At 43.0% G+C, this 26,348-nt stretch overlaps 1 protein-coding gene across 1 annotated transcript; it reads left to right on the top strand.

Annotated features, from left to right (window-relative positions):
* Positions 1 to 935: 935 nt before the first annotated feature.
* CDCP1 (CUB domain containing protein 1) lies at positions 936 to 26,270 on the top strand. Its single transcript, XM_058833652.1, has 9 exons — positions 936 to 1,115; positions 13,422 to 13,625; positions 14,914 to 15,270; positions 16,576 to 16,944; positions 19,144 to 19,371; positions 19,959 to 20,339; positions 20,661 to 21,026; positions 22,254 to 22,335; positions 23,512 to 26,270. The coding sequence occupies exons 1-9, from the start codon at positions 1,028 to 1,030 to the stop codon at positions 23,963 to 23,965; spliced, it is 2,529 nt and encodes an 842-aa protein (XP_058689635.1). The 5' UTR covers positions 936 to 1,027; the 3' UTR covers positions 23,966 to 26,270.
* Positions 26,271 to 26,348: the final 78 nt, after the last annotated feature.

The following is a 26,348-nucleotide window of genomic DNA, read 5'->3' as shown; positions in this document are numbered from 1 at the left end:
TTTTTCTCTTTCTTTGAACATGAATATTCTGGTGTACGTTGCCATAGATTTGTATAATAGCCAGGTGCTGCTGTGGGCTAGTATAAATGTACTGGGCTTTTGTAATGATATTGCCAAAGAAACAAATGCTCTAAAGCAACTGCATGGGATTACTAGGAGATGAGCTGTCTGATGTTAGTAAGGTATTTAGTCATTGGGCAAACACCTACTCTGGACTATGTCACGATGGTTTCTGCTCAGTTTTCCCTTGCAAAGTCCCCAAATATTTAACAAGCAGGATACAAACCGCTGTTTGCTGGGAGGAACCTACTTCTGTCTGAAACATGGTGCTTCCAAACACAGAACGGTTTGGATTCGAAGGGACCTGTAAAGGCCATCAAGACCAAACCCCTTGCAAAGAGCAGTGACACTTTCAAATAGATCAGCGTGCTCCGAGCCTTGTCCAACCTGTCTGTGGATGTTCCCAGGGAGGTGGTATCCACCACTTCCCTGGGCAACCTCTACCAGTGTTTCATCACTGTCATCACAAAAAAATTCTTCCTAATATCTAATCTGAATCTGTCCTAGCGGTTTAAAATCATTACCCCTTGTCTGGTAAAAAAGTCTGTCCCCAACTTCAAGCTCCTTTAAGCGCTGAAGCTCAGAGATGCTTTGGCAGGCAAGGGGCCCTTTACCCAGTAACACCTCTGAGGGGGAGAGGGGAGCTTGGTGACCAACTCATACCCCTTTGGGAAAGTGTAAATGATGGCGGAAATGGGCAGGAAAAAGCGTTTAGGGCAGGAATAACACCTCTTTGACAAGGACCCGCACCTCCGGCACCCCGCCCAGCCGGCTCCACCCCGCCGAGCCGGGGCCGGGCCGGAGGCAGCGCCCGGGCGGGGACGAGCCGGCCCCGGCGGGCGGGAGGAAGAGGAGGGGTTTCACCTGCCCAGCCCGGCCCGGTCCTCCAGGTGCGAGGTGGAGCAGGAAGCGGCGGCGGCGGCGGAGGGGACCCGCGCCCGCCTCGGCGCCGGGCCCATGCGGGGAGATGGCGGTGGGCCGGGCGCTGGCCGCGCTCCTGGCCGCGCTCCTGGCCGCGCTCCTGGCAGCCTCGGCGCAGCTACTCTCGAAGGAAGGTAGGGACAGGGACAAGGTCAGGGATAGGGACAGGGATAGGGACGGGCCGGCTCCCCCCAGCCTCGGTTCGGCTGCCCCTACTCCCGGCTCGATCCCCCATCAGCCCCAGGCGGGCCCCAGCTGCCCATGCCCTGCCTGCCGCCCCTCAGGGCTGCCCGCGCCGGCGGGAGCCGCCCGGGGCGCGGCTGAGCCCGCACGGCGGCACCGCCAGTGACTCTGCCTTTATCCCCGTGTGCTGCTGCTGATTTAATAACTATTAGTTATTTAAAAGGGGCGGGGGTGGTGGGATAGAATCGCATTTCGTTTCGGCGCTTCTAGTCGGAATGCATCCTTTTCTTTCTCTTTTGAAAATACTAAGAAGAAAAATGGTTTGATCTTTACATCCTCACATGCTGGAGTATTGATTATGCAAGTAACTTCCCGAAGTTCTTTTTCTCGGACGCCAGAGGAGCAGCTGAATTCTCTGTAAAGAGCTCCTTGGACTGTATTCTGTGTGGGACCATGCTGTTGCCCGAGTTTTTCAGCAGAGAATATTATTTATATAGAGCAATAGGTGAACCATAGATACAGGGAAATGGAATGGCTTATATGCCCAGCTGAGTCAGATGGTCTAATGCTCACTACCAGCTCTGAATCTCTTGAAATTCCTGGATGCTTGTTGAAATCCCATGTATCTAACCCTATGTGCAACCCTAAAAGAATTCCAGTTATGAACACAGGGACAGTGTGTGGTGTTTTCCTCAATTTCCAAAGCTGCTTGATTGCAAAAAAATGCCCATCCTCAAGTCTAAACAGTCTCTTTAACTGCTATCAGTAGCCCTTTTAAAGGCTCTTGAAGTCCTTATGTACAAAATAACTGGTGAATTATTTGAAGTGACTGTAAATTACCTAAAGAGTGTGATGTGAAATTTATGCCATTTTAATATTTCTATTACCTTTAACCACACTGGTTCTGCTGAAGTGGAGTTTAGGCTATTGTTATCATAAACAATACATGTGAAATATTTCCTTTGAAACTGGGCAGCCCTGAGGTTTAAGTTTCAAGCTGTGTAGTCTTTTAAATAAAATATTTGCATTTAATGTATTGCCTCTGAGTTGAGTGAATAACAGCAATTTGCCTCTCTAAGCCTCTTCAAAGGAAAAAGAAAGGATATAATGCTGTTTAGTAATTGTGCTTTGTTTTCAAAGTAAACAAATATTTCAAACTCTCGATGGATCAGTGCTAGAAGCAGAGGAGGTAGACTGTCCAAGGATCTTAGCTTAATCTAGAGGAACGTGGGAGAAAGAGCTCCCCAACCTCTGGCCTTGCCCTGTGGCAAATCCTGAAGTTGCTCTTTAGAGCAAAGTTAGTAACAGTGAAATTGCACAAAACACCACTGACAGACCCAGTGGTTTGTTGCCATTGATGGTGGCCCCTCTTCCTACCTCCTTCAGTCCCTTGCTTTCCAGCTGCAGGCTTCTGCCCGCTGGTCTGTCTCCTGCACAAGCACCACCACTCCTGTGTGCCAGGAGTCATGCTCTGTCATCCTCTCAAACTCTAGCACGGTGCCTTCCTCCTCTTTGAGACCCCCCAGTCCCACAAAAAAAGAGGTGACTGGGTCTCGGCTACCTTGGCAGCGTGGGTTGGCAGGCTGAAGGCTGCGATGGTGAGCGGGACATGAGGTGAAGGAGAATGGTGCCTTCCCAGGTGTGTTGGCACGTGAGATCTCGTGTGCCCTTCTTTCCAGTGGGAGCTGCTGTTATTGCACAACTAAAACTGCTGGAACATTTCCCTGAGCAAAGGTTTGTCCCGAAAGCCCAAGACAGCTCAGATTAAGATTTTCCTCTGCACACCTATGTAGTTTGTAATTTTTAAGGAGTTCCTGTTGCGCTGGTGCTGACGTTGGTACTGGCTCTGCTGTTGCTGTGTTTTGGTTGCCTCCCTTTCCTTGGTTGCAGCTTTCTCCCTTTCAGCAAGGCCGGGTTTAGGCTGGGTGTGCACATGGGGTATGTATGAGGCACACGTGGCTCTTTGTGGGGAGTGGCGATGCTCTGCTACAGATTTTGGTGTGCCTATCTCTAAAGCTGTCTCTTGTCATCCTTTCTGAAGTTCTTTGTCCTCTCCTGCTCCATCCTTTCCCAGCAGTGTTCCTGTAGGAAGGTGTAGGTCGAGCATGGCTGGTCACGTTGTCCTCAGAGGAACTTGAGGGTTTTCTTGAGATACAGCTTTATGCCTAAAGTTACTTATCACATGAAAGATTGGTTCCAACTTATAGCTGGAAAACTACAGAAAGAACTATTTGTTCTGCTGGCTCTGCATGAACATGGGAGTGTGAATGGAGTGTTGCCTATCTGACCTTTGAAAATATGTTTTCCAACTAAAAATTAATTTCTTTGAGGCACTAATAATGAAGTTAATCAGACATCTATGCTGTCTATGAAACATAAATGTTTCAGGTTTAGAGTATCCTTATGATTGTGATAAAATCTGCATATGTATTCTGGGCTTTGTCTTTAAAATGTCATTGTTATAATATGTGAATTTAGAGATAGTGCCATGTTGATTCTTGTTTTACCCTCCAGTTATCTTTTTCTTGGCAACTGACTGATTTGACTCACACGTCAGTCCTAACATGTAAAGCTGCTTCATTTAATAAAATAAAAACCCCCAAGCTGTTAGCAGGGTCATTCTTCTGCTCTGACAGAATATAAATAATAGCCCTGTTAGTTCTCCTCTGAAAGTCAGGGGAAACTGGATTATTTCCATTCTGAATCATCCATTCTGAATGAATTTGTTCATTTCATTGAGACTTCTCCTTTTAAGATTACAACCAACGTACATGTGTTGCAAGTTTTTTGGGTTTGTTTGCCTCATGCCATTATCAGTCTAGAGTGCTAAGTTTTTACTCTCTAGCAACTAATGTGTTTATAGTAAATTTTTTATTTGTGTCTCAACTGTGTCTCAGTTCTGGTACTACTACCTTAAATCCTCCACCAGAAAATACCCTTTTTAATATTTTTAAATTTAATTTTATTTTTTTTTCACAATTCCAGAACATTGAGATGTTTATTTTTAAGAGGTGAGCCTTGCCTGTGTGTGTTTTTCATTAGTCTATAAGTTTGATGGGAAGTGAGTGTGTGAGGTGGTGGGAATGTGAAACGATTTGAGGATTGATAGACTGAGCTGAATTTATTGTCCATAGCAGCACAAATAACCACCACTTTGAGTGCCTCCCCACTAGAGATCCGCAGTAAGGTTGTTGTCTCTGGAGCTGTGTGAATGAAGTTTCTCCAAGAGCTGTACTCTTGGCCCTGGGCTTACTCATACACAAAACTGGAAGCAGCAACACCTAGCAGCCACTTGGCTACAAAGTGGCCCAGGAGAGAAGAAAAGGGATGTGATGAGCCAGCTCCTGGGCCAGGCTCCTTAGGTGGCTGGCATCTTTTTCATGCCTGGGGTTGTCATTTGATGTGGTGGCTCATCAGCCAAAAAATAATTAGGGGAAAGCATGCTGAAAATGATTATTTCTTGGCACTGATTCAAGGCAAAGGACTAGTCAAGGGAAAAACAAGGTGAGAGGATTGAAGGCTGATGAATCTCATATCCAGAGTACCACCATGGACCTGTGACATGGAGTAAGTAATTTGCTAACTAAGAGGTAGTCCTCCTCTCATTTTTATTACAATTCTGTGTGTTGTCCTTCTATACTGCAATGAGAGTTTCTAGAGAGAAATCAGGGCTTGCTCAATCAAATAAGGGAAGAACCTTTCCCCAGCATGATATCAGATATCATTTGGGTCAGTTGTGCTCAGGCTTGTTAATTGCTTATATGAATTATCTTATCTACAAATAAGGTTGGAATAGAAAAAAAGAAAGTAGAAGAAAAAGCACTGAAAAATAATATGACTTCTTGAAATATGTAATAGCAGCAGCAGTGTTTTCACAAATAAACGTTGCTTGGGTTCAGTTTTTTAATGTAGCCCTTATCATCCAGCCTAATTGATATTTATACCGGCATATGTTAAATGCAAAGCTTTGTGATCCATAGCTGCTAAATCCTCAGTCTTAGGCAGAGGCTGAATAACTTTGCACTTAGTGCATTCCAGAAATTTTTCAAATGGGAAACAGCGTGAGGAACCATCCTGTTCTGAGAGCAAAGTCAAGATACTTTTGGTTTTACCTGTGTTGACTAAAGCTGTGGGTGACAGGGGCATGGCGTGTTTGCAGATTAGTGTAGGTGGTGGCTGAATAGCTCCTTTATTCACCAGTTTCTCTGTATTCTCATTTTGCCCCATTCTCATTTGCTTTTTGTAATGTCTGATGACAAACCACAACCTTCTTCAGGTCCTGGGCACGAGAGCAATGAATGTTTGTGGAGTTGTACCCCTTCTTGTTGTGGCTGTGGTGGTGCTAGTTATTCCTGGGGCTGTGGGAGAAGCTGGGTGCTGCTCACCACTGCCACGGGTGGAATGTGCATCTGAGCTGAGCTGACCAGTAGTTCTCTTACAGCAGTAAAGTACTCCTGCTCTCTTCTGGGTGCTCCCTGAAGCTCTGCCTTTGGATATTTTCTGGTCTTGGTGTCCTTGCAAAAGCTCCTAGAAAGACCTAGCTGCAGCAAGGCATGTATTAGCTAGAGGATATGGGGAAAATAGCCTTGGATGCCAGTTTTGAGCTAAATTAATTATTTTTTGGACTACTCTTGTAAGCTTCTGTTAAAATATTTTTTAAAATCTGCACCTTTAATAATTTCTGTAATTTATAAACCTTTGCCCAGCTGGGGAAAGACTAAAGATGATACCACTTTAACAAAGCACTTACAGCAGTTTCTGGAACAGCATCCAACTCACTGATGCTGCTCAGGTGTCTCCATCAAATCTCGGCTCTGGAGAGGACAACACACCCACTGCAGCAGGGGTTGGCTTGTTGGAACCAAACCATTAACCAGTTCCTGAAGACCAGCTGCTGACTTTTGGTGCTTTCTTAGTAGGATTCAGCCAATAGAGCCGGGTCACCATCCCTTGATTTGTAAACTTATTGAATCTCTTGCAGATGTTACCATACAGTTGCTTCTTGCGTCACATCTGCTTGTGCCACCAGGGTGTGAAGAAAAGGACGTGGGCTGGGCTGCACTTATATATTATTGGCTGCTGGCTTTTATGTCAGAGCAACATCTTGAGTTTCTGTATTGGCTGCTGAGGTGAGGGTTTGCTTGCCTGCAGCTGAGCCTGCCTGGTGTGGATAGTATTGATGGAACCTCCTGGAAGACTTTCAGGAAGACCTTCAGCTGAAGAATTGTGCCATAGTGTCTAGTAGATATGCATTTCAAGTATGTTAGTAAGATCTGGTTTGCTTATGAGTGCCTGAACTGCCATTGCTGCGGAAAAAGTGATTTTTTTTTTATTTTTTTTTTTTAAATCTGTCTCCTGTACAGGAGGTCTCTACTTTGCCTGTTCTATTGGACACCTTTTAACAAACATCCACTAGGGTGCCATGGGGCAGCTTGCTTTGAGCTGTGCCTTTGGATTTCTTGGCGGATAGAGTGTAGTTAAGTGATGTCAGATCAAACTCTTATTTTGGAAGGTAGGATAATGCTGGCATTTTGGACTTGGCCCTGGATTTTTTGAGTACCTGGCTGTGAGACAGAGAGAGCAAGCTTTGAGGAGTGGAAAGAGATGATCTGGAGCTCCTCAGAAGTGAGAAACTAAGAGCTGATGGCAGGATGTTTGGCATGGGAGGGATCCCTGATTGCGAAATGTGCTTTTACACCTTTGTGAACCAGAGCCAGGACTGAAGAGCTGCTCAGACACGCTCTGAGATGTTGTCCTCTTGCTGGCTTATATCAAGGTAGGGATAAAAACTATGCAGGCAAACACCCCTTTGATCAAGGGAGGCTCCTGCAGGGACCTGTGTGGTGTCAACGTTCCTCGAGCCAGCGTGACATTTTCTCCTCAAGCTGCGCAAACCCACGTGTTAAACATTTTATAGATTGTATGCTGGTGGTCAGCTCATAGACAGTGTTTGCTGACATCTCACCTCTGCAGAAGGAACAGCACTTCATATCTGTAAAATAATAATTAGGAAAAGGCAGCTGAGAGTCAACAGTGTCTCTTTCCCACTTGCAGTGAAAAAAGCTGCTTTTAAAAATCTACTCGAGTTATGTGTTTTAATTATCTTCCAAAAGGGTTATAGAGAAAGCAATATAAGTACAGAAATGTATAGTTGTTGGGGTTTTTTATCAGTTATTTTCAATCTGGAGGTGCTTTATTCATGTTAGGCATTACAAATTAACATCTTCTGAGTGAGCAACCTTATTGATCTGGGGTGATGACAGATCTCTGGTGAGCTGTGCTGAAATGGCTTGTAACATCACTATGCCAGAAGTGTCTACCCTTCCTCCCTGATGAGGAAGGAAATTCATGACATCTCACCTGCTTTGCATCCCCATCCTGGCTATCAGTTCAAACAATCAGTGAAGATCAGGGGGCTGTTCTGTGATGGCTCAGGAATGGGTATTCTCCCCCAGGTGCCCCCTCCTGAGGTGTGGTTACCATGGCATAATAGCAGTTGGCAGCATCTGTCTCTCAAGAGTTTACAAGCTTTGCCGATTTTATCACTGTAATTTTCTGGGTGATTCCCTGAAAGTAATCCTTTCACAAAATGTGGACCTTACATCCCAGACAAGTGTGGTCGTGGAAGACAGGTCCAAATAGGGGAGATAATCATGTAATGTAGAGGGTAGTTTACAATTAAATTAGGAAGGGTTGGCTCTAGTTTGTGATGGTACTTGTGATCTCTCTTTGGCTGCTCACAGCACTGTTCAGAAGGTGAGAGGAGTCCAAACAGTGTATGGGTCCCTGACTAACTTAGCTAAGGGCTAGAAGACTGTGAATGCAGTCACCACCTGGATTACATTACAGGTGAGACTGGAGGGGTGGATGATACTTGGGCAATTGGGTGCTGCAGTTGAACTGGAGAGCTGGACTCAGGTTGTCAAAGATGTTAGTAAGACAGGTGCGAAACAACTGAGTTGGCAAAGCAGGGAGATGTTTACTCTTTCAAATATTCCTTGATGTGTTGGGGAATTGTGTTGGAGGTGATGCACTACCACACTGAGTTGCTGTGTTATACCCCAGGCATCCCACCCTCTTGCCACAAATTTTGCAGCAGATTATGCATAGAGGAATAACCTCAGCAGGCTCTGAGTGTGCCTGCAGGTCAGCATCCCTGCAAGGGGTCAGAAGAGGCAGTGAGCCTTCGGGAAAGCCTGCCAAGCTGTAGAGGCAAACAGCATCCCTGTGCTATCCTTGTCCCGAGCTGGTGGCACTGTACACTGCAGGGAATGAGCCTGCTCTCTGGAGAGGCGTGTTGGTTGTGTGGGTTCAGATCCCCCTGGGGCAGAACAGGGGTTTAGGTACAGATGATATTTCATAATCAAGCAAGTTGCTGCTGCTCGTCTTGCGCAGCAGCCCAGCTCCTCCAGCTCATGAATGGTGCCTGAGTCAGCCCCATCCAACTGGGTTTCGGTAAAAAAGGCTGTCATGGAACAAGCCCGTGATTTGACCGGAATGAGCAAACCAACAGCTTTCGTACATAGTTCTGGGATAAATGAACATCTGGGATTTCCTTGGATGTTTTGTTTTCTTGGTGTGTCTGGGGCTTTTTTGATTGCTTTAATCCATCCAGTCAAGTCGTGTGGAACAATCCATAGACCCTTATGGGTAAATTACTGCAATAAAATGCAGCTGTCAAGCCAAAACTAGTTGGACTCTGTTCTAGCTCCTGCTTCGTGTAGCAAGGCACTTTACATAGCCATGAAAATTGCTGTTCTGCCAAGTCCTTTGCTTGTGTTTACGTACACATGCTCTGTGTGAGTGCTACTGCCCTGACTATTTGCCAGCTGCCTTCTACACTGCTCTCCCTCTTGTACAGGAAAAATGTCCTTTTGACATTTATATATACATGTTAAAATTACTATGAGATTGTCAGATGCAAACACAGTAAATAAATTTAGGCTCAACATTCTGGAATGATTGAACTTGTTTTATACTATGCAGTTGACTTCTAACCCCAGTGGGAGAGCTCTGAGCACTAACATAGAAGTTTGGAAATACCATACTGTTAAGGAAAAGCTGTGTTTGTGCAGAGAGGGACATTAGTGCTAGAGGGCTGCTGCGATGGGACAACTCTCCTGAAGGCATGTTCTGAAATGAAGAGCAGTAGAAAAATCCAGTTGTGGAAGGGAGGTTGTAGATTGAGATTAGGGCAGTTGATGAGATATCCAAGGGAGGCTGCAAAACTGTAATTGCTCACAGGAAAAAAGAATAGGGTGAGATCAGCTGTCTGCATCAGCTATGAACCAGCTCAGCACTGGAGGCTTTACCTCTAACATTTTCTACCTGAAAGATTTCATTGTTGTATAGACAGAGACGAGATCCAGCCTAGCAATGCTTCCTCGTGTTGATTTGGATATCCTGTGTGTCATCCCTATGCAGCAGCAATAAGGCATGGAAATTGCTTCTTTTCAAGAAACGTGTCCAGTTACTGGTAATCCTAATAAAGAGGCATGCAGTGGGAGTCACAGACAAAGACAGATTAGTGTGAGTCATGAGGAGAGTCACTCGTGTTTATAAAAACTCTCCAATAAAGGTGGTCTTTAAGTAGTCTCTTTATCGTACTGCTCATGTGTGGCTGTAGTTTGGGGAGTTTTAGCCAGTTGTTCATTTATTTTTAGTGACTTTGGGATCACTGCATATACTTCCCACCTGATTCTTTTATTCTACTTTTCCCATTAGATTTGATAGTCTAATGCAGCTTAGAACATACCTAGAAGCTGGCTGCTGTTGGCATTACAGCATCACGCTCTTATTTCTTGGCCAAAATTATTATCTGGGGGTTTTCATCTGTGCAAACTGTTCATGCACTGAAAGTGTATGTTCTCATGTGGGCTTCTAGCAGGCAACTTTGCTGGCCTAATTTGGTGTCTGCATCCTTCTTGCTTACTGCTGTGATGATACATTGATCATTGAAAACATTTTTGTGATTTTGGTCAGGTCCTATTTAGGAAAGCTGAGGAATAAGTCTAGGCTGAAAAACAATATTTAGCTGACAAATGATTATATGGTCATGAAGTCATCAAGAGGAGGGGGAAAGAGGGAAAAAAAGCCCAGGCAGCAGAATTTGGGTCTTTCAAGGGCTGTGGCAGGAGATACTTTGTTTTGACCCTTGTAGGAAAGCTTTGCACATTTCAAAATGTGGAAAATTTCTGTTTTTCGGTTTTTACTCAGTGTGTGTATTTGTTGGATTTAAAACTAGTCACGTGCTTAAGGCTATACTTAAACTTAATCCTCATGACTAAAAATTAGAGCCATGTGCCAGCATGTGGTGTAGGAGAGCTGGCTGTTGGTGATCCTGGTGTCTGTCCTGCCAGGTTGGCCATATGGCTGTGCTGTCCCAGGGATGGGGACAGGAACAGTGATAACTGTTTGACCAGAGAGTTAGAAACAGACTTTTCAGTAATACTTATAAACTTATGAGTACTACAATTACCATATGCAAGAAAGAAATGTCTTTTGTCTGTGTAGTTATTAATTATTTGATTTGTGCCATTAACACTTCATATCTGGACGACTTAAACGTCGGAAAAATTATGACCAACATGGTCAAAGGTATTTTGTGCACTAAGTGTTGTAAATAAAAACAAGAGAACCCAAAAACAATCCAGAGATATGGGAAATAGAACTCGGGGCTAGGTTGGAAATCGTTGTTTCATTTTCTCTTCTGGAGACTGCTTCCTCCTAGAGAATGAGGAAGAGCAGCACTGACTGCTTGCTTGGCTTTATTCTCTTCTTTTCTCCACCCCATGGACATTGCCCCTGTGATTGTCCCCTGTGTGCTTGGAAGGTTGTTGTACAGGCAGTTCCCAGGCTACACCATCATCTTTTTTACTTCCTCAGGAAAATTCATATTGAAAACCTCTGTGAAAGCATTTCTAAGGCAGAAACACAGACGTAAGGTGTGCGAGCCATTGGAAGAGGTAGGAGAATTCTCAGGTCAGAGAGCTGTCCTGTCACTTAAAAGCTGTAGGAAAGTTACTCAGTGACCAGGTACTCACTGATGGTATTCGAGGGTTGGTAAACTTGTGGTTAAAAATATGTGCTGCAGTTTGGCAAGCCTTGTGGTGGTTGAGATTTTCATTTAAAACCTTTGATCCTGGAAGCAAATAAGTAAGGCACTTTCAAGGACTTGTTAAGTCTTTTGATTCCAAGATTGTGTAGAAAAGCTAGAAAGGCTCAAGAGCAGCAAAACTCAGATAAACACAATGATGAGGCATGTCTTTGAGTACACTATTCTGCCCTACTCCCCTTAGCAGTGGGATTTTTGATGCCTGGCATTGGCAAACCTGGAGCCGCAATGTTTCCAGTGGCAGGGACCGACCACGCTCACTGCTCAGTTCCCAGGGCTCTTGCAAAGCATTGCAGTGAAAGTCAGGCCCTGCAAAACCATGGGATTCCTTTAAAAATTAGGAGGTTTTTTAACGTCTTTTCAGTAGAACAGATGGATTTTGTGTGAAATGGAGTCAGTAATGCAATAAGCTGCTTTCAGCAGCTGCGATGACTGAAGTTTTGAGCTGGGCGGGTATGTTTGTTGAGGGTCTCTGGTGTGCTCATATGCCATTAGAGGGTTCTGCCAAGCAAGGGTTCCCAAGGTGTGTTCAGCCCTGGTCCCCACAACCCTACCAGGTGAGCCCCTGCATGTTTGGGCTCTGACCAGCATCCTTACCACCCCTGCACTGGCAGCAGCTGGTGTGGACCAAACTGGAGCTCAAGGGATGCTGAGCAGTTGGACAGAGCCTGGGGCATTGTGCAGGTGTGTGTGAGCCAGCTGTTCTCCTACACCTTCCTGGCTGCTGCCTGGTAATTGGAATGGCTTCAGGGACTCCCTCAGGGTGCTGCTCTGCTGGGTTTGCCAGCTTGTAAATCTTTTTTCATTGAGGTTAATGAACATGAGGATTCCCAGCCTGGCATATGGACACAGCTTTGTCATGCAGCCCTGTGTGATGTCCCACTCAAGGCAGAGATGTTTTTGAACAGAACTTGGGGTACCTTTATTTCTAGATCTCTTATTATCTTACTATTTTTTATATGCATTATTATTTTCTCTTATACACTAAAAGCACAAATGATTCTATCTTCCATACACTGAAATAAGAAATGGAGAACAGTGAAAACAAGCAGCAGAAAACTTACTGTCTGTCCTGTCCTCAGATTTTCACCCGGGGCTGAGGTATGGTTGACTTCACTGCAAACTCAACTTATTTCAGCTAGGGCTGGCCTCATTAATTGCTAAGCATGCAACTGAAGTTTGATAATAGTCATCTTGAATGTCTAGTCAGTACTCTCTGGTGCCTTATATTGTGTGTATATTTTTAGAAGACAATCAGGTTTGAGTCATTTTTTTGATAAACTGCTACCCATAAAATAAAAGATTATTCAACAAACAGTTTATTCAGTGCCTCCAGTATTTCCTGTGAGAGCTGCTCCTGCATCTGGCAGTACTTGAAGATAGGTTGAAATCTGTGAAGTGTTTCCCAAAAGCTGTGAATCAGTGATGGTTGTGTCAGAGATGGAGAGGAGGTATCCAAGCACATGCAGTATGTTTCAGGCCACAGATGCCTTCTGTGCTGGTGGGGGGCACTGCACAGGCATCCTGTGCAAACAAAGCACCTTCAGGGAATGAGTTGTGAAGGGTGGAGAGGGTGGGAGAGGGCCGTGACTACACCTAAAAATATCTGTTGGTATGTGCTTCTGGTATTGCTGGAATACCTCATCTGGCCTGCAGTAATTGTAGAGGTATACCCAGAAAGTCATCTGTTACCATTGTCTGTGGTTGAAGTTGAAGCTATTTTTTTGTTTGGCTGCTGAATAAACTTCCTGAATTGAGTCGTGACTTGATGGGTGCCTGCAGAAATGAAGCGGGCTGTGTGATAACAAATTGAAAACAAAAATCAGGGGAACAAAAATTTGACAGGAATAGCTGAGCTACTTTTTGAATGTGAAATAAATGACACTGGTGAGGGTAGACTGGAGCAGAACTGATTCTGCACAAATTCCTTGTATACCTCTCCTGGGCACATGTAGCAAGCATATTTTTATGTTGTTTGTGCTGGAAGGGAGGAGGCATTTTCTATTGGTACAACACCAGAGGCTCCTGGGAATGTGGATGCTAATATACCTTTGGACACTGTGGGGCTATGTGGAGAGCCTGGTGTTATTCATATGTGCTAATAACAAAACACCTCTATTCTATGTATTTTTTTCTTTCTTAGCTTCATTTACAATCTCTCTTCATAAAGAGGACAATACCACAGTTACGATTAAACTGGGACCCACTCTTTCACCAAGCTGTCGAATCCGCATGAAATATGTCATCATGTCTGAACTCAAGATAAAACCTGGGGATAATGTGACTTTTACCTTCACCTGTAGTACTCCAGAGAAGTATTTCATCATGGAAATTAAGAAAAATATTGGTAAGATACAAATTTTTAATTTTTCTGCAGTGGTAATTTTCCTCTAGTAAAACCATGTGCTTTTTTTTTTTTTTTTCTGCTGCTCTATTAAGGTATCTGCCGTAATCTTGGGTAAGAAGAAATCTTTGAGCACTGATAAATAACCTTGAATGACTGCTGCTATTATGCAGGCTGAAGTCTGTGTTGCAGCTGGCAGAATTAATGTTGACTTGGCTGTGTTGGAAACAGCTAGAAGGCAGTTTGCTGCATCAATTCCTTGCTGACTTTCCTTTTCCCACAGTTCATAAATCCATCAAAGAATCTTTTTGTTCCTGTCAAAAGCCTCTGAACACTTATAATAATATATTATATATTTGATGAACAGCTTGGTTGTGTCTATAAGGACAACAGAAACACTGAAGACCTGCACATGTTTCTTTATCTTTAATGAATGTTATTGAAGTCAAGAAACTGTAAATTCAGAAGTGTAACTAAAGCTTCTTCTGCTTTGAATGTTATCCTTGTTGTGTATACTCTTTAATGGCATGAACACATGCTGCTTCTCAACTCGATCCCAAACTTCATTGGGTATTCAGTCTTTAGTAACATCTTCATTATTTTTGGGGTGATGTTCAAGGATAATTCTCTTCATCTTTTGGAATTTTATTCATATTATTCATGCAGATAGTAACACTCACTGTATCTCGTATATTTGCAAGGCACACTTGTGATATTTCTTCTTTTAAGTTGAAGCCTAGACATGGATTAAAGTATACTTATTTTGAGTGTCAATCAGTTGTTTGGATTTTTCAAATAAAAGTTTTCTGAGTTCCCCTCAGAATCCTGCAGTGGCAGTTGTTGTTCATCTGGGCACCAATGGAACAAAAATACAGTTCATGTCAAGCAGTAAAAAATTTAAAGATGAATGATTTGCCAGGAACTCTCTGGGTGACATAGGATAAAATGGATTCTCTAGATCTGTGATTTCCAGCTCTCTTGACACTGCATTTGTCCCTTTAGTCCATTCAGACTCTGCCCTATTCACTAAATACCTTCTAAATGCTTCAGCAAACAAGGTGGAATACTAGGGACAATGAATCTCTTCTGTTAGTCAGCCTGACTAAAGCAGGTTTATCCTGTCTATTCTATGGGCTGGGAGTCCTGTTTCGAGACAACCTGTGACCAGGTCACAGGAGTGTCTTTTAGTGCCTAAAATAAGTGGTAATAGCGAGGAAGGGGAAGTATCATACTCCCCATTTAAAGGAATGCTTTCCAGAGTGTATCACAGCTCTTCTCTCTCTGCATTTAGACTGTATGTCAGGCCCATGCCCCTACGGAGATGTTCATCTTTACCCACCGGGGTTACCTCGCCTTAACAGGACTTACATCTGGGACGTGCAGGCAAGTACAAAAGCTGGACTTGAACTAAAATTTTCTACCCCATGGCTAAGACAGATTGAACCAGGAGAGATGTGCCCAGACTCCATTAGCTACAACATCAACAGCAGTATTGATAAGGCCACGGTCAACATTGGCACCTTCTGCAGGAATGGCTCCGTGTCTCGCATCAAGCTGCTGGGAGGAGTTGTCATGTCCCTGCACCTCCCATGGCACTCACTTCTCATCACCTCAGGCTTCAACATAGCCAACAGGGCTTCCATAAAACGTGAGTAGAGTAGTGCAACTGTCTCCTGCAGATTGCAGCAGAATCTATTTCAATCTTTCTTCACAGCTAACCTTCCAGTTTTGGTCCTGCTATCCCTAACTCCCTTCCGCTTCATCTTTTCTGGAAACTATTGTTGTATGATTTTTTGTTTGGTTAGATGGTGCTCTTCTGGAGTCAAAGTATCCTAGTTTGATTGGCTATTAGTTATGGAAACTGTTCTGTTGCTGGTTCTGGTGTACATTAATAATTCTAAATCTCTTTAAACTTCCTATAGCTTAAACATACCTGCTTTCTTGTTTTTGTGCATTCTGCTAGGTGAGACTAGATAGCATAATTAGAATGAGCCAGAGAGTGTTTTGCTGCTTGATTGGCTTGTTTATTTTTTTAAAAAAAGTTTCTTTAACTTCTGGAGCCTCAAACCAATGCCTTTCTTCAGAAGCGGAGTGTGGGAAAAGGTGAAGCAATGCCTGGAACGCACAGGAGGCTGCATAAATACATTTATCTGTTTCAACCTGCACAGTAACACAAACTGTTGTGTGATAATCTTCCTGAAATACCTGAAATATTATACAGCAATCACTGGGTTACTTTGTGATCTCATGACAAATCTTGCTCTGTACTTGAATTCTAGTGTTATTGCTATCAGTTATAAAAGAAACCTGGTCCAGGTTCGAGTGTCTAGAACATGAGTGGTTTGTAATTCCTGGCACTCCTCACAGCTGCACATCATCACTGGAGTCCTAGAGTGGGACCATAATCTCTGTGTACCAGCTTCACACTGCCAAGAGTCATCCAAGGATAAAGTGTCTTACACAGCCTGCAGAGCTCCCATTTGTTCTTTATTATACCTATTTGAGGCTCTTTGCTGGTGTGCCTTTGTTAAATTTAGGAGGCTTTTGTGAAGAGAGCTACATGCTGCTATAAAAGCTTGCATTTTTTCTTTCCCAAAACCCAGTGAAGCAGAAGCAGTTATCAGGTTGCGTGTTTGCTCTTGCAAAGCCAAATGTAGAAGTAGGAATTAGGATCTTGCCTTTGCCAATAATAAAGGCTTGTCTGTCCATGTGCTTGAAAGGTTAACCTGCTAAACTGAAAATGCAGTATTAATACATTCCTTATCCTTTCTGTAATTGAAGACTTAAGAATCAACTCAAGTATATGTTTTAGTCTGAGAATTTTGTAATAGCCTAACCTGTAGCTGGAGTGGGTGATCTCACTGTCAAAATAAAGCCTCTGCTTCTGGGGCGCTAGACGTGTCTTCAGTAACTGGAACTTGTTTTATATGTTGTGATTCCTTCCCTGTTTCAGGGTTATGCATCATTGAATCCATTTTGAAGGGGGAGTCTTCAATCACCCTGATGTCCCCTAACTACCCGCTGGGCTTTCCAGAAGACGAGCTCATGACGTGGCAGTTTGTGATTCCTCCCAACCTGAGAGCAAGCGTGTTCTTCCACAACTACAGCCTGTCCAACTGTGAAAGGAAGGAGGAGAGGGTGGAGTACTACATCCCTGGCTCCCCCAGCAACCCGGAGGTGTTCAAGCTGAGTGACAGCCAGCCTGCCAATATTGCTGGCAGTTTCAACATGTCCCTGCAGGGCTGTGATCAGGATGCCCAGAACCCAGGCGTTCTTCGCCTGCTCTTCCAAGTCGTTATTCAGCACCCACAGGTTGATGAGAGTAAGTACCTGCCTGCCCCTTTCGTTGCTTTTGCTTATACATGTCTGGACTGAGCACTGCAAGGGAGAGAAATACACTTTTTTTGTTATTTTCCTTGAACTTTGGTCCCTCTATGAGTTTAAGAAGCTTGCCAAGCAACGCTGAGGCGTGTTTTACTGCCCGGGGTACCACTGGCCACCAGCACAGCAAGGCGAGCAGCAATGCTAAAATTTGCAATTTGCAATGGAGTATTTAGTGCTGCTGTATTTTTTACACCGTAACTTATAAATGGAGACTCCTTTCCCTTTCCAGCACCTGAATCATATAACTGAAAAAAGCCTTTAACAGTTTTGCTTTCAGACATGAACTCTACATTTTAAAGATCATTCTCAAAGTGTGAACCCAGATTTTTGTTCCCTACGTGAGCAGTTGTGCTTAACAAGGTGAAACCCACTGTCACGGTAGGTAGCAAGATCTGTGGCATTAACTGGTAAAATGAGAGGCGTAAAATTGTCTCTGTATTGCTAATGGCATCAATATGCGTCTTCCCTTCCTTTCTTCCTTTGAGTTTTATTTTGCTTCCTAAAGGAGGTTGAACATCAACAAGTGTGAAGAAGTCACATTAAACACAAATGTTGTCAGTAAGATATTTCACTAATAATATCCCCTACATATTTTGATGGTCTTTACATCTCTTTCTCTATACTGAGGAAATAATTTTTTTGTTGTTTTCTAGCCCCAAATTCAGATTTGTTTAGCACAATGACTTGTAATACCAGAGCATTTCTCTAAAAACAGTAAAAGGCCTGTCTAGGTAATGAGCCATGGAGCTAGTGATTTAGCCTCTGGCTTTGCAGCTCTGACCTCTGTTCAAGGTGGAGGTTAATAATCAAGGTGCACTCACTGCAGGCGGGGGAAAGTCCACATTTGACTGCCACTGTGTCAGGAGCTACTTAGAGGCTTTCTAAGTAATTTCAGAGAGAATAAGGTTTGAATGGTTTGTGCCCTGAAGTCACATGTCCAGAAAGGATCTGTAGCATCTCACAGTTACAATTCTTTGTTCTTTGTCTGTCTAACCTGGCTCCATTTTTGAACAGAAAAATCCTCACAGAATTGTTAATAAAATCATGTTTGCTTACATTTATTGTGTGCTGCATCTTGGAAGCTAGATAGATTGAAAACATTGTATTCAGTTAATCAGCTTTATCTCCCTTCTTCTTTGGAAAGCAAAAACAATTTTAATATATTTATGGCCAGTAGACAAGACAATAATCACATAAAAAATTAAAAACAGGTTGTCATTCCATGAATGAAATGCAAGTAATAAACCACTTGGATTTAAGAGACAACAGTGGTTTCTCTAGGGATTTTATAGGATTTCATGATTGATTTTGTAGTTATGTAAGTTCCATCAAAGATTCAAATCCAGCCCTCAGGTTGCCATCTGCAACACTGCTCTTATTAAAAATGTATTGGTATCTGCATATTCTCAAAGCTTCCCAAACATTTGGGTATTCTACAGCTGTCTGTGGTGCTTGTCATTAAGTAAGAAGAAAATATAGCTCTCTCCAGTCACAATAATTTCTTTTAACTTTTCCTTTGTTTAGCTGCTGCAGGAATAAACATTCTGAAAAATGATGACCTTGTTCTAGTAGTCCTAGGTTACATGCTTGGTTATGCTAATGACTTGGATAACTCCATTTGACCACTTGCCTTTTTGTCTGCCTGATTTCCCACACAGGAGAAAGCTATTTTATTCACCTTTTTTGTATGACTTTGAGATCCACAGCTAAAGCTAAAACCAGAAAATGCAGAGTAGTAATAGAGTATATGTGTGTATGTGTGTATACAGGTACACTATTTTCCCCTCTTGTCCTTGGTAGAATCATTGAATGGTTTGGGTTGGAAAGAACCTTAAAGATCATCCAGTTCCAAATGGATGTCCTGCCATGGATAGGGACACTTCCACTAGGCCAGCTGGCTTTCTTTGACGTCAGAGAGGCACCTTATTAACAGCACCAGGATGATGTGTGGATCCAAAATCTATCTTTGCACATGACAGTCAGTCTTTAAAAACTATGCTTGCATTTTTCTTCTCTTCCCATTTTCTCCTTCCAGATGTTCCAAGTGCTCATATAATGGGGTGAGAAGAGGTGAAGGAAGTTCTGCTTCACATTGTGCTTCTTGCCTGTAAATGCTCTGGGGTGTTTTACATTGCAGATGTCACCCACTTGGTCGACCTGAGCAAGGAGAAGAACATGACTGTGAAAATACACTTGGAAGGATGGCCCAGCCAGAGCCCCCTCATGTCTGAACCCATATGCCTGATCTGCAAGGATCCTCGCACCTGTGACCGTGTCGTGACTTTAACCTCTGGTGCTGTCTATAGGATCTCCTTTCTGTGCAAGGACTTGTCCCGGCTGAGGATCACGGCTGAAAAAGGCATAGGTACAACAAACGTAGCTTAATGCTACTTTTCCTATTATATTCCCTATTCCTTAGGGAATGCTTTTGCATGTTTTTCCCCAGGGGTCAGCCAAACCTGCTCCCTTGTTTTGGCTTTCAATGGGTTGAGGTTGGAAACCAGGTGTTGGCCAGCTGGGAGATGGGTGCAGTGAATCTGGAGGTGACCTATTCAGTACATCATTCTGCCTTTAAGAAGAGAAACTGCGTAGCTATTCCTAGAAGGGAAGAGATAGAAGTCACCTAAGTCACTGCAAATTATGGAACTATATAGACTATTTAAAGTATCCATACCTTGACTAGTCTGCAGCAGTGTCCCTGTCAGCAGGTCTGTCTTGAGTGAGGGCCTTTGAATATGTTTCTATTTGTTTCTTTGGTGTCCTGCACCTGTTAAAGAAAGCTCTTGAAATATAAACAATACACATTTGGATAAAGGTTACTAAGAGAGGATATTTTCTTAGGCAGATGCTTATCTGGGTCTGTAATGCAAACCTGCTAGTACTCTGTGTGTGCCCAGGTATTTCCTCTGCAAGAAATACCCAACTCTTGGGATTTTGTTTTTGCTTTTGCAGGCTGTATGGATATTCGTTGGTGTCAGAGGAAGATCTATTCCCTTTCAGTGCCCAAGGTTATTACCCGATTGCCAATCCGACTGCATATGTTTATTTGGAAGCTCTTGGCTACTGATCTGATCAATGTAGAAATTACATCTCCGTCCTTGAAACTTCAGCAACACGTCCAAGGGCAGAGGTGCAACACAAGCTACAGTTACAGCATCGTTAGTGCCACCCCAGAGACGGAGCTGAATGTTGGTGTATTCTGCCCTGGTGGATCTATTGAAAAGATTCAGATGAGGAATAATATCACCATATCCTTAAAAACATTTGGTAAAGGATCCATCAATGAATCTGTCCCTCAGGATCTGAAAATGTCTTTTGTGCCACATATTAAAGGTAAGGTAGTAGATTTTATACTACTTTGTTGGACAGTGATCGATCTCTCAATAGGCTTATTAAAGCCCATATGGATAAACAGAAATGAAGAGTTCAATCCTTTAGCAATGGCTCTAGGACTAGACTCTAGAATCAGCCTTTATCTGAACCAGTGGTGTGGCTTATTTTGGGAAGAGAGAAGGAGCTTTGTATTTCAGGTAGTGGATAGTTGATTGTGGTAAATCCTGCAGGTATGTCTGTGTTTATTGTGATAACACTGATGTGGGAAAGGACGGTAATTATCAAAACTAAGTTTTCTTTTCTTCTTTCCCTTTGCTACAGATGAGTGCACGTTCACCGTGAGTCCAAATCCAAAATCTAAAGTTTACTTGGAGACTCCCAACTGGCTTCATGGTTTACCTCCTTATGTTTCCATATCCTGGTTCATCATTGTGCCCAACAAGCAAACTGCCCGCCTGGGCTTCTCCAAGGACCGCATGGGCATTGCCTGTGAGACGGGCCGTGCCTTCGTCAACATAAAGGAAGAGGCTCTGGGAGCAGAGGAGATCGTGCGCCGCGAGGATGAGCTCCTGCCCCAGCCCCGAATTATGCACCACAACTTCTGGGTGAACGTCTCCAATTGTAAACCTGTGGATAAGACACAGCTGGTCTTGCAGTTCTGGGTGACTTTGGCTGACAAGCAGATAGGTGAGTCCTGTAAGGTTGTGGTGGTTTGTTTTCTGCTTGTTTCCTTGCTTTCCCTTGGGGTAACAGTAATGGATGATGGTCCTCCTTGGATGTAGGCAGTTTGTGAGATTCCTGTCTTTGGCAAAGTCTGTCCTTCAAAAACTTCTGAGAGTTTCAGCTGAGTATTTCTAGGAGCTGGGGAGGAAGGAGGGGTTTTAATGTGGTGTGGTTTTTTGGGGTGTGGGAAGTATGGTTCTGGGTTTTCTTTCATTGACACAAGAAATTGCAAGGATCAGGGGTAGTAAGACTAGATTTCATTAAAAAAAAAATTAATTTAGCTTTTTTAATTGGAGGTAACAGACAGAATATATAATAAGATCAAGTGATGTTTTCCCCTTCCAGGGTCACAGACCTGGTGAACAACTTGGGACTTGATTATGCAAACTTATTCATCAAAGTAGTCCTCACTTCATGTTAGCAGTTCAATTAGTCTCAGTGTTCACATGAGCAAGAAATCCTCCCTAGGACAGGTCCCTGACCATTTAATGGAGATTGGGCCCTGACTGCTAGCAGCAAATTCTGCATTCTTGTTCTCTTTCATCCCCCTGAAACATAAACAGTTTTTAAAAAACAGATGAGGGGGAATTTTTAGGGTAGGCTTTGCTTATGTAAATTTGCTTCACATTTGCAATTTCTAATTTTTTAATATTCTTTTTCTTTTTTTAAAAAATCTATACTTCTTTTAAAACATGCAGCAATTTTCTTTGCTCATGCGTGGACTTTCCTAATCAATTTTATGACTCCTAGAAAACCCCAGGTCAACACAACCTGTGTATTTCAGAGGAAAGTATGGTTTTGAGGGGAAGCCGTGGAAATGCTGCTGTTTCTTCTTTTGAGTCCTTCTCTGTTTCTTTCTATGCTTTCATCTCTTCCTTGCCTGTTCAGTCAGAGATGTGTGAGGTGCTGTGGGTAAGTTTAGCAGCACATGAGCTGTATCAAAAACTCTTGGAGGTGGGTGGATTGGTTGGGTTTTTTGGTTGTGTTCCACTGCCAATAGCAGGAGTTTGTTATTTCTTGGCCTCCAGTCTCTTGGAAATGGCCTGTGGCAAGCATGGCTTAGGAACTGCTGCTCTGCCAGCAGCTGCTATGCTTAGAAGCTTTTGAAGGGGTTGAAACCCAGGCAGATTTTAGGAGAAAGCTGGGTGTTCCTTCTTTTGCTCAGTGTCTTTGTTCCTTGTCTGTTTGCAGACCTTGGAATCATACTTGCTGTGGTGGCCGGGGCTGGAGTTCTCACAGCCATTGGACTGACGGTGTACTGTGTTAAGAAAAAGTAAGTTCATAATTCAGCTTGTAACTCTGCAGTTCAAGAAGGCATTTTGGGAGAGCTGCTTGGCCTTCTGTTTCATGTGTTGATACCCTGTGGACCAGGGTCTAAGGCATGAGGAAGGCATGGTGGAAGTAGCGTGATCCCGGGAATGCTTCTTTACTCTAAATTGAGTAACTTCAAGAGCAGAGCAGCATTCCTGGAGTTACATTACTTCAACCTGCAGATCACTACTTACCTTGGCCTTAAGTGCAGGCTTTTGGGTGTACTGTAAGTCAGGTGTTGGTTGGACCTCCTCAGCAGTCCCTGCAACATGCAATCCCAATGAATGTGGCTGTTGTATGCATGACTCCGCTCGAGTCTTTGTTCAAACAAAGTGAACTCACGCAGACTAAGAGCTTTCTTTCATCTGCACAGCCTCCAGCAACTTCTGCAGTTTGCACATCAAGTGGGAGCAATTTTCTGTGAGATGAACCCTTGGGGAGGGAAGTGGGTTGTGCAAAGCTTACATGCATGGCATTACTCATAGGAGCAGAGTCTGAAGTCATTGATAGCCTGGGCTTTCTGATACATGTATCCTCAGTGCTGTCAAGGTGGTTGGGTCCTGAGGCTGTAGAGCTGGAATGAATTTATGCAATATGGTGACTAGTGCACTTAGCACATTTTCCTGCCACACAGGAAAGACTTTACAAATACAGACTTAAAAGTCTTCAGCCTTTGTTCTTTCCATTTTAGGGACAGTCACTCAGGAAAGCATATTTAAGAAAAATTCATTTGACTTTCATTTTTACCCATTATCTTGTCTTCAGTAACACAGCCTTATTTTTGTGAGGACCTAATGGTCCCTGGGTCTTATTAATGCCAGTGGATATTGTGGGACTCGGTACAGTGCACAGCCCAGTGCTCCCCAGTGCCTGGGAGACCACTGGAGTTAATCTTGCAAACTTCAGGGTTGGCAGAGCAGCAGTGGGTAACCCAAGAGTGTGAAGTTGTTTTCTGCTCTGTTAAAAAAGAATGTCCATTCTCAAGAGTAATTTCTCCCAAAATTGCAAGTAAAGCCTTTAATCTAGGTAGGCTGCCTGACACTCTGGTTGGGATGAGTGAACAGAAGCTGTTGTTATTGAGTACCAACACACCAGATGTGTTGTTCTTGATCTGTTAACAATTTCATCTCTGTAACAGGAAGAAGAAAACCCAGAATCCCATGGTGGGAGTGTACAATGCTAATGTGAATACCCAGATGCCTGGAAAAAAAGGCTTTTTCAGAAAAGGGAGGCAAAACAATGAGTCTCATGTCTATGCAGTTATTGATGATGCTGTGGTCTATGGACACTTGCTGAAGGAGTCCAATGGAGTTGCTCCAGAAGTCGATGTGTACCGGCCTTTTGATGGACCCTTCTTGCCACCTAACTTGCCACCTTCTCCACCTCCATTCTCCTTCAGAAAAGACAGTAAACGCTCTTCTAACATCGAGGAGGAACGCCCGCCCCTGACGGACACAGGCCAAGACACTTACACATTTGCTCATCAGAAATCAGGGCAGTCAGGGGACAGTGGAGATGCAAATAAAAAGGGTAAAGGAGATACAAGTGTGCCCTTGCTGGAAAATAAGGAAATGGGTGGTTTAGTGGAGTAATTTTATGCCAGGTCTAGCAGTTTCCTGTGGAAACACAGGTATAAGGACAGTGGCCTAGGAGAAAAACATACTGAAGACAAATGTTATTTTTAAATATGTTTTTATGTTGTTTTGTTTCATGTGTGTGTTTTCAGTTGTTTTTTGTCCTTTTTATTTTTTTTAACTTCAGCTGTTGATAGCTTTCAGTTTTAAAGTGAACACCTTGCAAACTCAATACCAGTCAGGACTCTCCAGGACTGGTTGTGAAACAGGTGCCAAAGGTGGGCTTCTGCTTTGTACTATAAGGGCATCAGGAAAGTTAATTCCTAGCCACCAGCTTAAAACTGGCCACTGCTAGTGGGGAGAGTGTTCTGTCCAGTATTTCTTCCTCTCACAAGCCATTATTTGTCTGAGTGTTGGTTGATGACTCCTAGAAGAAGCAAACTGCATCACTATCTCGAGGCAGCTTCAGGTTGCATACGTCCAGCTGATCTGCTAATATCTGACCAAAGGTGGGGCCACCATCCTTTCCATCGCTTGCAGCTTGAGAGTGCATCAGATTTAGCATGCCAGTGGCTATGTGAGTGTAGTGAAAGACCATGTATGCTGCCTGGAAGAGTTCTGTGCCTGTATATCAGTGTGATCACTTGAGCTTGGGCTCTTCTCCTTCAGAAGATAAGTTATGGGTTTTCTCTGATTTTTGACTGATATTTTTATGCTTGGATTGCACCATGTGAGCTTACACCAAAGATTATTGTACTTGCTCTTTAACAAAAACAGTTTCAGAATTCTAAACCGTTGTGGTTCTGTTCAGGTGCCTGTGACATTCACATTTTACTAATACCTTGCACTTTTGGTTCAAATGAGAGTAAGAATTCAGTGAAGAAATAATGATGTGGTCATTTAGCTGTTTACCAGTGCTTTTAACTTCACCTGTTACTAAGGTTTAAAATACAGGGTAAAGAAAATTTTTTACAGCATCTGGTGTCTCTGAAATGCAAATATTGAATCCATAAGAAAAGCCTATATGTTTTAATATTTTTTCCTGGTGTATCAGTCTGAATTTAGCAACCATGTTATGATGTTAGGGACAGTTCTTGACTTCTGGCAGAATTTAAAAATCAGTTGTCTACCTGCCCCTGAAAGGTATCTCTTGAAATCAGGTCTCATTTTAAGTGCTGTAGTTAGCATGCCCACCCCAGTTTCTGTGCCTGTGACAACACGAGGGTCAGATTCCTTGTGGGAATGAACTTGCCTTTTATATACAAACATCTGTTGCATCTGTGCAGTTTACTGAGGGTGTTTGTAATTCTGTGTGCAGCACTAGACTCAACGACTGGAGAATTTCTCTCCAGATACCTTACCATGACTGTTTCTGGCCTAGTGATACACAGAGGTGACATGAAACTTTTAGACGAGTATTGCATGCAGTGATGCTAAACATATATTTAAAATTAAAATGCCTTTATTAGAAACTTCACTGTTTACGTTAAGTAAAATTGTGGATTTCTTCCTGTGTTAACTATGCTGGCGTTGCTCATTGACTATTTGGTCAAGTGTGTGTATTTAACAGTGTGTTAATACTGCTTGGACCACTACACAATTCAGTATAAAGTCACACCTGACACGGTTTTCTGTAGCATATGTCAAAACACGTGCCAGGTAAAAGTGCCTTTAATTGTTTCAGGTATCTTCCTGCTAATTTTTAACAATTTTAATACAGAAATGCATATTCCTAGACCTCTGGCTACTCACTGGGATCACGTATTTCAAAGTGTACTGGGTCATTTTGATGTAATTTGAGAAGATAAAAAGATTTCTGCAATATCCGTTTTTCTCAGGTAACTGAATTGCCAAAAACATTTTTAATCAGAGTAGTCCAGTTGTGCACTTGTCTGGTCAATGTTCCTCACTTCTGTTTTATTGAATAGTCTGTAAAAGAAATTTATGGTTTTCTCATCCCTCTAGCTCAACTTCTGCAGTTCCTTAGATGAAATTTTTGGTTCATGTTCCTTGTAACCAACTTGGAGGAAACATAATGAAGATTGGGGTTTTGTTCACAACCTCTTGTTCATTGAGAATATTATTCTTGTTGACTGATACTTTTATGTGTTCTGTTTTAACTCAGCTTTCCAAGTGGCAATATAAACCTTAGTTTACAGATGTCCTCACTGAGGCTTTCACTGTGCTTATTTGGTGTGTTTAAACAAAGTGTTCAGGCACAGATTTCAGTTTGCTTTACATTAAGAGAAAGTTGTGACTTAATTTTTTTTTTTTAATATAAATAAATAATAATGCTACTGCCAACTGGTGTAACTAATGTATCTCCTTTTTGTGTGTGTGTGAACTCAGGCATAAGTATTTTGATTTGAGCATTTTGTCTGCCTGTTGGTAAGCTATGCCA

Source organism: Poecile atricapillus, chromosome 2, assembly GCF_030490865.1.
Source record: "Poecile atricapillus isolate bPoeAtr1 chromosome 2, bPoeAtr1.hap1, whole genome shotgun sequence".
NCBI lineage: Eukaryota > Metazoa > Chordata > Aves > Passeriformes > Paridae > Poecile > Poecile atricapillus.
The sequence above is the reverse complement of the archived record's forward strand: the minus strand, read 5'-3'. Positions and strand labels throughout refer to the sequence as shown.